Consider the following 14,421-nt stretch of genomic DNA (forward strand, 5'->3'; position numbering starts at 1 on the left):
AAGAAAAAATAAAAGGTTCAAGTCTGACATAAGAACACCAGTGGAAGATTCTGCTGACTATGCATTGGAAACTTATGTCCTACTTGGTTACATGAATTATTTCAAGATTCTTCCCATTACTTGAACTACTAGGAAGAACCCATGAAACATGTTCTGTCCTTCCAGGTCTAGAGGGTGTATGTATTTCCCAGCTCTCAGATTACATCTGTTGATAATACTTTTTAATCCCACTCTTGAGTGCTCAAATAGATTGATTTACTTGATATTTATTCATTAGAAGCTTAGGATATTATCAAGAATTCTGATGTCTAATAATTTATTTCTAGATCAGTTACATAAGAGCATCTGTCCTCTTTCTACAAATTCCTCTCCCCATCAGCCCAGCTCATCCTGCTGCTTCCTCTAGAGTTTTAGTCCTGAGAAATGTAGCCCTTGCAGTGAACATCTTGGTGAAACTGAGCATTCTGTGACTGACAGTTTTTGTTCCTTCCACTGAGTTTAAATCAATACCTTAACTTGACTACGAGACTTCGGAATCCAAAACCCCTCAATGTCTCATTTGAATTCATTGGGGTTATAATGGGCTGCTCAGTGGTGAAGCTTTTGGGAATCCCTTAAATCAGCCAGCTACCATATGGAGACTTTGCCTGCTATGAAACTAGAGGAAACCTGGGAAGTTAAACTCTTACTTGAAATGACAGAAAGTGGCTTCCTGAGCTCTGTGTCATTATTTGAGTAGCTATTGGACATCATGTCTCCGCAAAGTGCATTGAGGGGCGAGCTGCTCTGAACTTCACTATCATTTTTTTTTTTTGTAAAATCAGGGATTAGACTAGGAGATCATTTTCAATTCTGAAGTAGGATTTTTTTAGCCCACCCTCTCCTCCCCCAGTGTGTAAATACCAAGATTTAAAAAGTTTGCCTGAGACGTAATCTTTAATTGTGCACAAAAAATGGAGTTTAAGACGAGTGTGTATCCAAGAATGCCAGAGATAATTCATGTAACAAGTAGATGGCTTGAGCTGGCAATAAAATGTTTAAAGGAAGAAATATACTTTTATAAAATACTTGTTAGGAAGAGGGGGTGGTAAGCATATGGTAAGATTGTAACAATTTCATTGAGAATCCTATTCATGTAATTTAAATAAATTGCACATTACAAAGATTTGTAGAAACTGTTGGTGCCTTTGAAGTTAGTGCCCAGTAATAGATATGTTGGCTTATTTTTAATCCATGCCTTCAGTAGGCACAGACTGTTCAGGAAACTTTGGAGAAAGCCAGATATAATAATAATAGTAGCTACAATGTATTGAGTGTTTACCATGAGCCCAGCACCTCACCATTTTATGAGCATTGAGTTCTTCCAGTTCCCCTCTGAGTGAGAGATCACTGTTATTGCTGAAAGGTTTTCTCAGGCCCTGCCAAGGAAGAAATGCCAATCAGCCACAAAGTTAGGCAGTATAGAGCTTTATTGGGGTTTGTACACCCAGGCAAGGTTCCCCGGTCTGCAGAGCCGGGCCGGGGAAGTCGCGTCCAAGTAGGGAATGTGGTGGGGTTTTATTTTGGTTGGCTCTCTTCGTGGGAGCTGGGGATTGGTCCCCTTTGAACAAAGTGGCAATATATCATTGGTGGTTCTCCTTGGGCTCAGGTTGCTATGCGGATATGCGTTTTGGCAAAGTCTGCCCTTTCAGCTCTCTGGTTTGATGTTAGCCATCTTTTCCAGGTTGTAGTTCAGCCGCCATTTTGTCCTACCCCGCCCATCCTGACAATTTTCATGTTTTCTTTTCACAGATGAGAAAATGAAGGGACACAGAGGTTAGATAACTTGCACCGGGACATCAGCCAGTATGTGGCAGAGCTGGAGTTCCTGGTGGTCTGACCTCAGAGCTAACCCTTTGAACTGTCCTACACTTTGACCCCTTGACCTAGAGGACAAACAAAATCCTTTCCCCAAAAACTTGGGTGGGGAGACCAGACAAATGCATGCTTTGTTTCCATAATACTTAACTGTGACTGTTACTTCCCTATTGTGGGAACTTAACTGTGACTGTTACTTCCCTATTGTGGGAACTTAACTGTGACTGTTACTTCACAGGGAACTTCACAGTTCCCTGTGACTGTTACTTGCTCTTGTAACCAACTGGGTATCTTTGGAGATTTGGGAGCCATGTTCTCTTCACCATTCTGGGTAGAATTTCCAACCAGTCTATTACTTTTCTGAGCCTGCTCTTGCCCTCTGTTATGCTAAATTCAGACAGAGACAATGAGAAAATAGGAGTTTGTGGCCACTGTAAATCTACACATACCTTGTATAAACCTAAGGCAGGCACAGAATTGAAAACTGAAATAGCTCTGCACAGGTTGCACTGAAATACCAGAAAAAAATAGAGGCTGTGTCTGCAGATTGTATGGACTAAATACTTAGTACATTGGAGGCACAAGTCTTTTGTGGATCAGATCTATTGTAGGATTGGGCTAGGATACAGCTAGGCTCTTTGTGCTAAATTAAGGCTCTTAGTTTGACAAACAAGGCCAGGAAAATGTCATTCGAGCATCTCTGATCAGGGTTTAATACAGAGTTCTGGGGAGAACAACTTGAATTGCAAAGGGAGTTTCATTTCTTAAAGGTACACCCACCACCAGTTAAAGTTAAGTTGTGTGCGAAGCCCTGCGACATGCTAATTAAATGCTCCTCTGGCTCTCTGAAGGGCCAGATGTTCCCCTTGATCATTCCACCTCTGTGATTTCTTATTCTGTCCCCCACTCTACTGTAGAATATCTCTTTGGTTGTGTGCACTTTCTATGGGACTTGAGACACCAGGCAGAGCCAGTGCCAGGTGATTGGAAGGAGGTTGGAATGTCTGCTGGTTAAACAGAAGGAAGCTTTGTGTCTCATGAACCTGTCACAGGTGGGCACAGGTAACCAGGTTCTTGGTGATTGGGACAAAGAATTGAACTGAAACCCAGAGTTTATAGCAGAGAACATGGGAGCAGGCCAACTCCAAGCAGAGATTGACCTCATGGGCTGGAGGGACTCTATTCTTATAGGGTGGATCCTTCCTGGCTAGTTTTGGCAGGCTTTTACTGTGCATGTACAAGTAGTTATATTACTTTAAAGCTACTGCATGTGTGGTCTCTCTTTTCCTTGATTTGCCGCCAGGGAAAGGGGTTCCCCCTGTACTAGGTTTGCCTTTCCCTTTGCCAGAGAATTATAGCTCTCCATGTCAGAGATTGGTGAAAAGGAAAGGCATTATTTATTCAAGTTGTACTTGAATAAATACAGAGACTTAAGAGTAATGACTTAATGTCTTCATCAAAATCCCAAAGTCCCTTAAAACACCCACAAACATACACAATCCTTCTTTCCTCCTTTGCCCAGTCCGAGGTACCGTATCTCAGGGAAAGAAATAGAAAGCCGCATGGTGATTCTCTATTAAAGCTGCATGATTCTTCTTCTCATGGCTGTGGGGGGTGTGTGGGGGTGGTCCCCCCACTCTGGCCAAAGCTGCATGGTTCTCTTTGCTAAAGTTACATGGTGATTCTCTCTCACATGGCTGTGGGAGTCCCCATCCTGGGCCAAAAGCACGTGGTTCTCTCCCCAATGGCTGCCCTGTCTGTGTTTAAATCCCTGTGCCAGTCTTTTTCTACAGCCCCATTTCTGACTCCTCCCACAATCGGCTACACTTGCCAGCACTCCCATATCCCTCCAGCTTTACTGGGCTGCCATAGTAAGTCTGGGCAGGCGTGGCCCCATGGCGTGGAGCCGGTCACCTCCAAGCTCTCACGCAGGCGCTGTAACTGGGGCTGGGAGTTGCCTCCCTGTTACACCTTGGGTGGAAGTCACTCCTGAAAGGTTTTCTTAGGCTCCGCCGAGAAAGAAATGTCAATCAGCCACAAAATTAGGCAGTATAGACCTTTATTGGGGTTTGTGCACCCAGGCAAGGTTCCCTGGTCTGAAGAGTGGGACCGGGGAAGTCGCGCCCAGGCAGGGAATGTGGCGGGGTTTTATTTTTTGGTTGGCCTCTTCATGGGAGCTTGGGATTGGTCCCCTTTGAACAAAGTGGCAATATATCATTGGTGGCTTTCCTTGGGCTCAGGTTGCTTTGTGGATACCCGTTTTGGCAAAGCCTGCCCTTTTGGCTCCCTGGTTTGACAGCAGCCATCTTTTCCGGGTTGTAGTTCAGCCGCCATTGTGTCCTACCCGGCCCATCCTGACAGCTCTCTTCCCTCTGGCTCAGAGTGTGGCCACAGCTATTTAACATATCTATGAAACCAGTTAAACATTATAGGTATGTTAAATGACTATTCTAGAGGTTAGCTGCAAAACTGTTGGTATACGAAGCAACTCAATGGCCCTGCTCCATGTATCCCGTCCCATAGCTCAGACTTGTGGGGGTGAGGACATCCCGTATCTTTAATATTTCCTGGACACCCTGAGTTCTGGACCCCATTGCAAATCCTTCTTTTGGGGCCCCCTGGCTGCACCCTCCTACAAACCCAGGTTTGCTAAAAAAAAAAAAAAAGCCTTTCAGGTTTTTTTGAATCCCTTTTACTGCCTGGGGTATATGACCCCTTATTCTTTACTTAGCCTTCTTCCTTAGATTGTAACTAAACTGTTTTTTTATTTCTCTCTGAATTTCTTTAGTAAAGGAAAATGATGGCTTTTTGGTAGTTAATTAACTCCTTTCATACTGACACTCAGTTTAATAAGAATTTAAAGTCTATAATTAAAAATTTTCTTCATCAGTGGCCTTTGGTGGGGATGCAGCTTTTGTTAAAGACATTAACATGTGTTTAAGACCACTGGTTTTTCTAGTTCTGTACTTCTTGATATGTTTGAAGTATTTCATAATTAAAAACACTGTGCATTCTTCCACCAAACGTATTTTCTTAATTTTATTTTAAGTGTGTTTGACTAGATCCTGCTCACATGTAAATGTAAATTATATTTCCAGGAGAGCCAGGTATGTTCTTTTGCACACCTAGTGCTCTTTGAGACCAGTAGAACACTCTGCACTGGTCAGCTCTGTGACCTTGTGCAAGCCATGCAATGTTTTGAACCTCCCTTTTCTCCTCTGTAAAATAAGGACAGTATTCCAACTGACTACATAGAGGACTTGTGAGAAACAAATGAGTCTCATGCCTGAAGCACGTAGGGCAGGGCTTGGCACACAGTCAATGATCAGTTGTTTAAAAAGGAAAATGCAATGGAGTTATAAGCAAAAGCTTATTTTTCCCTTTGTGACGTTGACAGACACTTCGTGGTGATCATGAGCCTGTGTTTGGAGCCAATACAGTCTGAGTGTAAACCTTAGTGCCGTCCTGCAGAGAATGTGTATGAATTTGACCTCATTATAGGTGAAATGTGGGCAACAGTACCTACCTTTTGAATAGGAAAATTAGAGGAAATAGTGTAAAGAGGTGCTTAAAATACTTTGGCACACAATAAGCACTCCATAAATGATAATTATCTTTCCATTATGACTCAAATTGGCATATTTCCTTCTGGGCTTTCAAATGCAAAATTTAAACACCCAGAATTACAGCATAAGTGCAAATTTCATGTCTTGCTTTTCTTTAAGTAATACTTTATTACAAATGTCTTTCAAAGTAACTACACAAACTTCAAAGCCATCATGTTAATGACTGCATAATATTTCATTAAGTAGTTATAATATAGTTGATCTGACCATTCCTTTTGTATTACATGTTGAAGTTATTTCCAAGTTTTACCATTATATGTGAGACCTTTCATATTTTATATCATTCGTTTAGAAAAGGTTCTATGAAGTACTCCTCTCAATGTCTATTTTCATGACTCTGAATGTATTCTTTTTTTTTTTTTTTAAGATTTTATTTATTTATCTTTAGAGGGGAAGGGAAGGAGAGAGGGAGAGAAATATCAATGTATGGTTGCCTCTCATGCATCCCCTGCTGGGAACCGGCCTGCAACCCAGGCATGTGCCCTGACTGTGAATTGAACCACAATACTCTGGTTCTCAGGCCCACGCTGAATCCATTGAGCTACACCAGCCAGGGCTGAATGTATTCTTCATCTCCCACAGTGATCCACAGGTTTCTGTGTGGGCTTACCACTTTATCCTCAATACCTAGCACTTTTTAAATTAGCGCTCAATAAATATTTATTGACTTAGTGAACAAATGTCCATGTTGTATTAGTTTCCAAAAATGGTGAGACTTCATGTTTTCATTTTATTATCTTAATGATAGGCTTAAAAGCAGAGAAACATTTTGTCCATTGGGGAAATAGAAAAGGGAACAATAACAGGTACCATTCACTGAGCACTTTCTGTGCACGCATGACCTCCTCCGATGTGCGCAGCAGTCTCCTGGGTAAGTGTTGTTACCATCATTTGATGGGCCAGGAGGTACAGGGAAGTGAGGTGTGTTCCAACATCAGACAGGTGGAGAACAGTAGAACCCAGACTCACACCTGGCAGTCGAGCCCTCAGTCTGAGCACTTGATGACAAGGCTGCTTCCCCCAGGGCGAGTCACCCACTCCCACCGATTTTACTTTTCCAGCAGTGAATCCCTTTATACTTCAGCCTGACACGGTATTTCCCAGGGAGCCTGAGCTTGTTGTCCAAATTCCAGCAAGGTGTGACCCAGAGCTGCTCCTCAGCCTGAAGAATTGGGCATCAGTCCCAGAACAACAGCCAGAACTGCTTAGTGTGCTGCTTGTTGAAAAGGAATCTCATCCTAGCAGTACAACAAGGGAAGGATGTGTGGATGTATTTTTATAAGCCTTAGCGTTTTTATTGAAGGGAAGACTTTTATTAGATTGTTTAATATCCGAGGCAGCCAGCGGATTTAGAACATTGTCTGTGTGGGCCTCATTAATCCATGTAGAAGTATCCGGGACCAAGTAGTACAAAGGATGTGATCCCAGGAATTACTTGGTGATGCTTCCCATTTAGTTAGTAATCTAAATGGTGGAGCACCTTTTAAAAAGTATCAATTATGTTATGGCCATTTCTTCAGTTTTTCTGTGAGACAGTAGAAAGTATATACATTGGTTTCTGCCCCCAGTCCCTGGCACAGAGCTTGTAAAACTGTTGTAATATCCTAAGTGATAAGAGCACTGGGAGCATCTCTTGTTTTAATATTTGTCTTTGACCCTGTCCCTGAGACAGGGCTCCTACTACCCTTGTGGGTCCCTAAGTGATAAAGCACCAGTAGTATCTTTGATGGGAATGAGGTGACTCTCAGTAGGCTCCTGGGTCGGGGCTGGTGAGCAGAAAGACCAAGTCATAATCAGAAGCTTGGAATTTCCAGCCCCACCCCTCGTTGTCTCAGAAGAGGCAGGGGCTGGAGATGGAGTTAGTAATTGATCATGCCTCCGTGAGGAAGCTTCCCTAAAATCCCATCAGTGTGAGGTTCGTTCGGGGAGCTTCCAGGTCGGTGAACACACCCACACTGGGAGGGTGACTCACCCTGACTCCACAGGGACAGAAGTTTCTGTGCTCGGGATCCTCCTGGACCCCACTCTATCTACCACTTCTTCTGGCTGTTCATCTGTGTCCTTTATTGTATCCTTTAATGAACTTGTACATGTAAGTAAGCATATCCCTGAGTGCTGTGAGCTATTCTGACAAATTAATTGAACCCAAGGAGGAGGCTGTTGGAACCTCCAGTCACCACTCAGCTGGTCGGAAGTACAGGTGATAAACTGGGCTTGTGACTAGTGTCTGAAGTGCGTGTGGGGGTCCTGTGGGATCTAATGTTAACTATGGGTACATAGTAGCAGAATCAGGTTAGATTGCAGCACACCAGCTGGTATTAGAGACTTGCTGTTGTTGTGAGGGACACCCATACCCTGACATTTGGTGACTAGAAGTGTCAGAAATGTAGTGTTTTGTGTGAGAAGTAAAGGAGACTCACAAGGAAGAAACAAGCACACAGTAGGGGAAGAGCTGCCTTTTTCCTGCACAGGGAGAAAACTGAGTTTCTCCACTTTGCTCTGCTTTCCCCTTATCAGTTTACTATGGGGCTGGGAATGAAAACAAAATTGTGTCTATAGGACTACCATGTTAGTCTATAGAACTACCCCCTCCCCTTTTAGAATGGCTAAACCTTAACTACAACAGTTATTTTATCTTTATGCTGCTATTTGCCTATAGATATTTGATTTTTTAATTATTTATATGTAGCTTTTGTTCTGAATGATCTGGTTAATTTGTGATGTTACATGCTTAGAATTTTTTTTAAAAAAGCATCACTTCTTAAACTTGGCCGTGGATGGAGTGGTTCCGCCTGTCCACGGGGAGTGGCAACCGAAAGGGCGTGGCATGCAGGCGCGCCATTGTGTTCAGGTTGCTATTACCACAGCACCCCAGCTCCCAGTTGTGACCTGACGCCTCACTCACCCTCCTCCAGTTTTGTTCCCAAGAAATGATGGTCATGTTTAGCATTGAAAGCCTTTCCGCGGGAAGTAAAGGGGTCTCCAGGTTGGTATTTGACAATCGGCTAAGGAATTCTAATGAGCAGACACTGTGTTGGAATAGAAATGCTTCAAGAGACAGAGCAGTTCCATCTCACCCTGCATCCCCTGAATTTATCAAATTAAAACCACCCCAACATAGACGAAAATACCATTGGGATGGCAGGAAGGACCATGCCTAAGGCCATATGTCATTTTTTGGTAATTTGAGATGAGAATCCTGTAAATATAGCTCTTTAAGGAGGTGGTGTGCTGGGTGTGGATCCAGATTCTGCACTTACTAGCTGGGTGTCTTTGATCAAGTTTCTTAACCTACCTGAATCACATCTTCCTCATGTCACTGACTCACAGGTTGCATGTGAGGATTAAGTAAGACAGGGCACATAATGTGCTCAGCACAGCCTAATAGGAGCCTAGCCTCTCAAGAATGAGTTCTTTCCTGGGCCTGCAACTCTAATTTCATCTCTGTTGCTGATGACCCCCTCGACCAAGGGGAAGCTGGTTTACCCTGCAGGGCTCAGCGTTGTCACAGAGGTGTATTAGTAACCCCTAGAGGTGATGTAAAGAACAGGTCCGATATGCTTTGTGAAATAGGAACAAGCACAAGGCAAGCCCCTGCTGACATTTCCTCTTAGTCACTGCCAACTGAATGGGGCGCCTTACTCTGAGGGTCCAATTGCAAGGGGCCCCTGGTCAGGTCTAGGTCCATGAGGAAATCAGTAGCCATTTTATGGGCCACACGGAGAATAGGAAGTAATGGTTAACCAGAGTCTGCCTTGGGTCAGTAGGTTTATGTTGCCTCATTGAATCCTCAGAGCCATCCTGCAGAGAACTAACTCATTGTGGAAAGAGTTGAAGAAATCCAGATTTAAATTCCAGCTGGGCCACTTACTAGCTCTGTGAGCTTGAGCAAGTTATATCTGAGGCCCAGTTTCCTTGTTTGGAAATGATGAGAGTAAAAGTCTCTTGCCTTATAGGACTGTTGAGAAAATTAAATGAGATAATGTTGGTAAAGCCCCCGGCATGTAGTAAGCCCTTGGTAAAATTATCATTAACCTCAGTATTGTCCAGATTTGTTGGGATGGGTTTTTGATAGAAACAGAGCTTTGGAAAATGATACTTTGTTCAAAGGAAACACCTGCTTTGAAGACACAGTGGACCGGCCCTACATGTAAAGAAGATTATAGAAATTCCATAAAAATGAATGACTGTAGGAGAAGGAGAAGGTAGAGGTAAAAACAACAAAAGAATGATCAGGGCGTCTGTTTATTTATTCTCTAGATGTTAGTTGGATTAATTTATGCTCTTAGGGATAATTCATTGATGAAATGTAAAGCAAGTTGCTAATCATTTTACCTCTCAGAATAGGGAAGAAACAAGAGGAAATTATGACTGAGTTTAAATCTGATGAATAGTGAAGAAATGGCTGATAAAGGGAACTTATAGGAACCTGTTCTTGTGTTTGTCAGTTAAGAGTACAAGAGTTGGTCTGGCGCCCTTTTGGTGTCATGTACTGATGTAGTCCTGTTTTAGCATAAGGAAGATTGTGTTATAATTAGGGGTGGCAAAGAGGGAATGAGGTATAGAAAGCTTCCCATCGGGGGAGGTTGCTAAGCAGGTAAGAGATGACCAATGAAATGTCATGGGTGGTCTGTGGGAATCTCACAATCCAGGTAAGAGTCTGGTTTGGTGAAAAAGCCATATTTTGCATGAAGTCCAACTTAGAAACAGTAAAACTATATAGAGGACACATTTTTAAATATTAAAAATGAAAAGTAGACTAATTGAGCCAGTCACATTGGGGATAAAGGAATAATCACATAAAATAGAAAAACACCAATAACTAAGTGCCTCTTAGCCACTAAAATGTTCATGTCAGGTCAGGGTTTATTTGAAGTTGACGACATGGAGATGGATTTGAAATCTTTCATTCTGATCTTAGTCCCAGGACACATCTCAAATCAGATAGGCCACTTTGTTCTTTGCTGAGAGTTTTCTATATTTTTATTAAAATTTTTTTATATTTTATTACTTTGGCGTATATTCTTTTCCATTACAAATTGAGACTGAATGTTCTTTGGGAGTGAGGAAACTTCATAATGCCAAGCAAAGACATCTGAATTATTGTATCAGTTTAGTGTTCTACAGTTGTACCTAAAGATTTTGGGTAACTTATCAAAATAAAAATGAATCTTACTCAAGAGTTTACTAGCCACTATGGAAAAATTACACTGGAGTCATACATTATATCAGGATATTCCTACCTGAAAAGCATTGTGTTTAAAGTAATTTGTAGATGTAATTAAATATGGATTCACATATTCAGAGTCATGCCATTTACTTTGGCAGGAGGACGGAAATCTGATTTATTGTCAGGTTTTTTAAACATAGTCAATAGGGAAGGGAAGAAAAGCTCTTGCTATGTACTCAACATTAGAGTAGGTGTTTTTACATACCCCATTTCATTGAAAACTCCCACCCCACTGTGTTGAGGTATCTGGGTCCAGTATTCTCAATCCTGATGGCCTCAGGTCAAATCAAAGCTCTGTTTCTTAGTGATTATGTGATTTTGATCTGGATGCTTAATTTCTCTGAGCCTCTGTTCTCACCCCCAAAAAGATAATAAACCATGAAGACAGATAGGTGGTTAAAATGAGCCAATGCAGGTAAAGTGCCCGGCATGGAGCTTGTCGCACATGGTATGTGCCAGTGAATTTTACCTAGTACTGGTGCTATCCTAGTTCCACAGTTGAGCAAGTCCTAAAAAGAGCTGGACAGCATCAGATTAAAAGGTGCTTGATTGTGGCAAAAGATCTCTTCCTGGAGAAGCTTTGAATCTTTGAAAGGAAGCTTCTCTTACCTTTTCATGTAAAAACTGGAACCACATCGCCCTCCACCCCCCCCCCCCCCCAGCCAGGTCTTTCCATCCCTGGGAGCTTGCGTTCTATAGGGGAGTGGGGGTGACAGATGGTACAAAATATTTTTAAAGTAGGGTAATTATTTACAGCGATGAATACTGTAAAGACAGTAAGACTGGGCCACATGATCCAGACTATGGCCCCACTTGTGTGTGTAATCAGGGGTGTTTCTGAGGAGGTGACTAGAGGTTTGAATCTTGGCAGGAGCTGCCCGCCATTGGAAGGTCTGCGTATGTTCCTATAGGGAACGCAGGGAACGGTGAATGAAAAAGAAAAGGAACAGAGTCCTAGATACTGACAATAGTATGGTGACTACCGGAGGGAAAGGGGGGTTGGTGAGGGAGGAGAGGGTAAGGGAAAAAATAGGACCCGAGCAATTTCTGTGAAGAGAAAGGCTGGGGCTGCAGTCTGGGTCACGTCGCCTGGTCTGGAAGCAGCTCACGCAGAGCCACATGGCCATGAGAAAGAGTGGATTTGTAATAAGAGCAGTGGTACTATTAAGGGTTGAAGCAGGGCATTGACCTGCCCTCATTTTACTTTTTATTCATCTGTAAGTGAAAAAATTTGAAGAAGGTTTTAGGTAAACCAACTTAAAAAATTAGCATCAAAAGGGAAGTGGAGGGAGTTTTTTTAAAGTAAATTAATGCAAATTCTTTTATCAAAAGTAGACTCATTTTATCATGCAAACTTCAGCATCTGACAGTGCCCCACTTTCTAAGTGGGGTCTTCCTGCTGAACCCCACTCTTCAGGACCCAGTATACGTCCCGCCTCCCTGTCAGTTTCTCCACATCATTCCCTCCCTCTTATCTTCTACCCTTTTATCCTTTCTTCTTCCTGTGTTTTGTTCTTTCATTCCCTGTGGCAACCCCTAGTATCCTGACCTTTTTAATCACAAGTTTAAGGATTCTAACTACTGGGCAGATTGCACTATAATTCCCAAATTCAAATTTAGCAGCCTGGCCTTCAAAAGCAGCCAGTTGATTAGCTTTATAATCCATCCACTTTGAACACCCATCGTATGCTGGATTTTGCACTAGACAGCAAAGATTGAAATATAAGTAACTTCTGTTCCCTGCCTCTGAGCACTTTATCATCTAATGTGGTACATCTGTAAGCTGATGATTGATCAGTTGATTGATAGAGTCAGTCATTAATTCAGGCGACATTTACTGCATGCCTTCGCATCTTCAGGCATTGCTCTTCCAGAGCATACAGGACTCCTTTCTAGTGGGATTAGATGATCATTAAGGAGAGTTGGTTGAAGAACAACCCTTTATTTACTGAGTGTTTACCAGATCTAGGTTCTGTGATGACCAGATCACATGTGATTTTAACTAATTGTTAGGACAAGCCCATATTATTATTTTCGTTTAAAGGCGAGGCAGTGGAAGATTAGAGAATTTAAGCCAAATGCCCAGGGTTGCCCAACCTTGGACTCAACCCTAAATCTCTGTTAGGGTCATTGCATAATCACAGTGCCGTTTGTGGCAATACTGGGATGTTTGCTGTGCTGCTGTCTCTTCCAGGAAAGAGCAGAGCTGAGGTGGGAGGACAGGGTGTGTGTAGCGTGGAGACAGGGGAGGGTGGAGAGGTTGGAAATGCCTCATCTCCAGTCCACTCTCTCATCCTTCGGGTAGGCAATTGCTTAACCACACAGACACTGTTTTTCCCACCCCCGTGCCTTTTCTTAAGCCTCCCTCTGCTCCATCTTTCTCTTCATCTCTGTATCTCACACCCATAACCAGACTTTGGGTCTGACTCAAATCCCTCCTCCTCCAGTGGCTTCTGCAATTCCTCCCTTCCCACAAGACTAGTCTTTACTTTCCTTCTCCCACTGAAGTTTTTTCTTTGAAACATGGCAGCCCTGCTCAGGGCTGTCTTGCGTGTCAGTTCTTTTGCATTCCTCTGTTTTCTCCCAAGAGACTAATGACTCCTTGAGCACAGGTATCTCTGCTGCTCACGGCATAGGTGCAGTCACTCACACACAAGGACTTTGGCCCTTTGCATGGTACTTCCTCCAAAGCCATGGCCCACAAGACAGCATTATTCTCCCTGCGCATCTTTAACACCCATCATTTACCATTGTGATAGTCAAGTGAGGAATTCTCTTTTGTTAAGAGAAGCTCCATAGGTAATGTCTTTTGAGAACTGCTTTAGAACTTGGTAATTTTTGTAAGCTCCAATATTACTCTCTTCAAGGCCTCTTAGGTAAGTTAGAGCTTCTTAAGAAAGCACCGAGTTGATAACATAAATAGACTCTCTGGATCTGTCCACCATTAGTTCTAACTTATTCCTCCTCCTCTTGGGACAAGCTTTTCATTTTCCATAATACTCAACTGTCAGAGACTCCCAGTGGGGGGGGGGGGGAATCTGGGAGGCATTTGGAATCTGGAAGGCACTGGATCTCCTCTGTGGGGATGCATTCGGCCTGTACCACTCTGGTATTAGGAAAATGAGACTGACGGAGTCTACTTACGTGTCTGCCGGCAAGTGCAGAGCAGAAAGATAGCCTTGTAATAGAGAAGAAAAGTCTCAGAGGGGAAAGAAATAATAAAATCAAGCTGGTTTATGGTTTGTCAGTCCAAAAAGCTTTTAAGCCGAATCTATAAAAGTGTATCCACCTAATGTTTGTTCTGCATTTCAGGCCTCATCGTGTGGTAAGTGTTGTCAATTTTGTCCCTTTAAGCCTGATCTCCTGAGGGCTGAGTTGTAAGCAGTTAAACTTAATTTGAAAGGACTTTATCAATTGGGGTTTGATTTGGTCTTTACCAAACAGAGGCACTAAATAATGGTTGGCCTCCCTGGTAGAGCTTTTTTTCTTTATTTTTAAATTTCACTTTATAGGTCTCTCTCTCTGTCCCCATTTTCCACTTTCTATTTCCAACTGTTCTGCTTAAAAAGACTAAAGTGGTATGAGAGGGAAAAAAGGAAGGAAAAATTCTGTGTCACATTGAGAGCATAACTGATTTAATAAGTAATGTCTTTCAGTCCCTCAACATCTTCCAAACCCTAGGCAAACCTCAACATCTTTGCATGCATC

The 14,421-nt window shown here is 42.7% G+C and overlaps 1 protein-coding gene across 3 annotated transcripts in view; it reads left to right on the top strand.

The window, feature by feature from the left end:
- The window catches only part of PRELID2 (PRELI domain containing 2), a 69,353-nt gene that overhangs the window by 41,883 nt on the left and 13,049 nt on the right, over window positions 1-14,421 (top strand). The window contains exon 6 of one of the 3 annotated variants that reach the window (XM_053666450.1): window positions 1,792-2,022. The exons of the other annotated variants lie outside the window; for them this stretch is intronic. Coding sequence (XP_053522425.1) covers window positions 1,792-1,803 — 12 coding nt within the window. The 3' untranslated portion in view covers window positions 1,804-2,022. Of the gene's footprint in view, window positions 1-1,791; window positions 2,023-14,421 lie in introns of those variants that run through there. 3 annotated transcript variants of the gene reach the window in all.

The sequence above is a fragment of the Artibeus jamaicensis genome, unplaced genomic scaffold (genome assembly GCF_021234435.1).
Source record: "Artibeus jamaicensis isolate MK-2021 breed Jamaican fruit bat unplaced genomic scaffold, CSHL_Jam_final contig_456, whole genome shotgun sequence".
Taxonomy (NCBI): domain Eukaryota; kingdom Metazoa; phylum Chordata; class Mammalia; order Chiroptera; family Phyllostomidae; genus Artibeus; species Artibeus jamaicensis.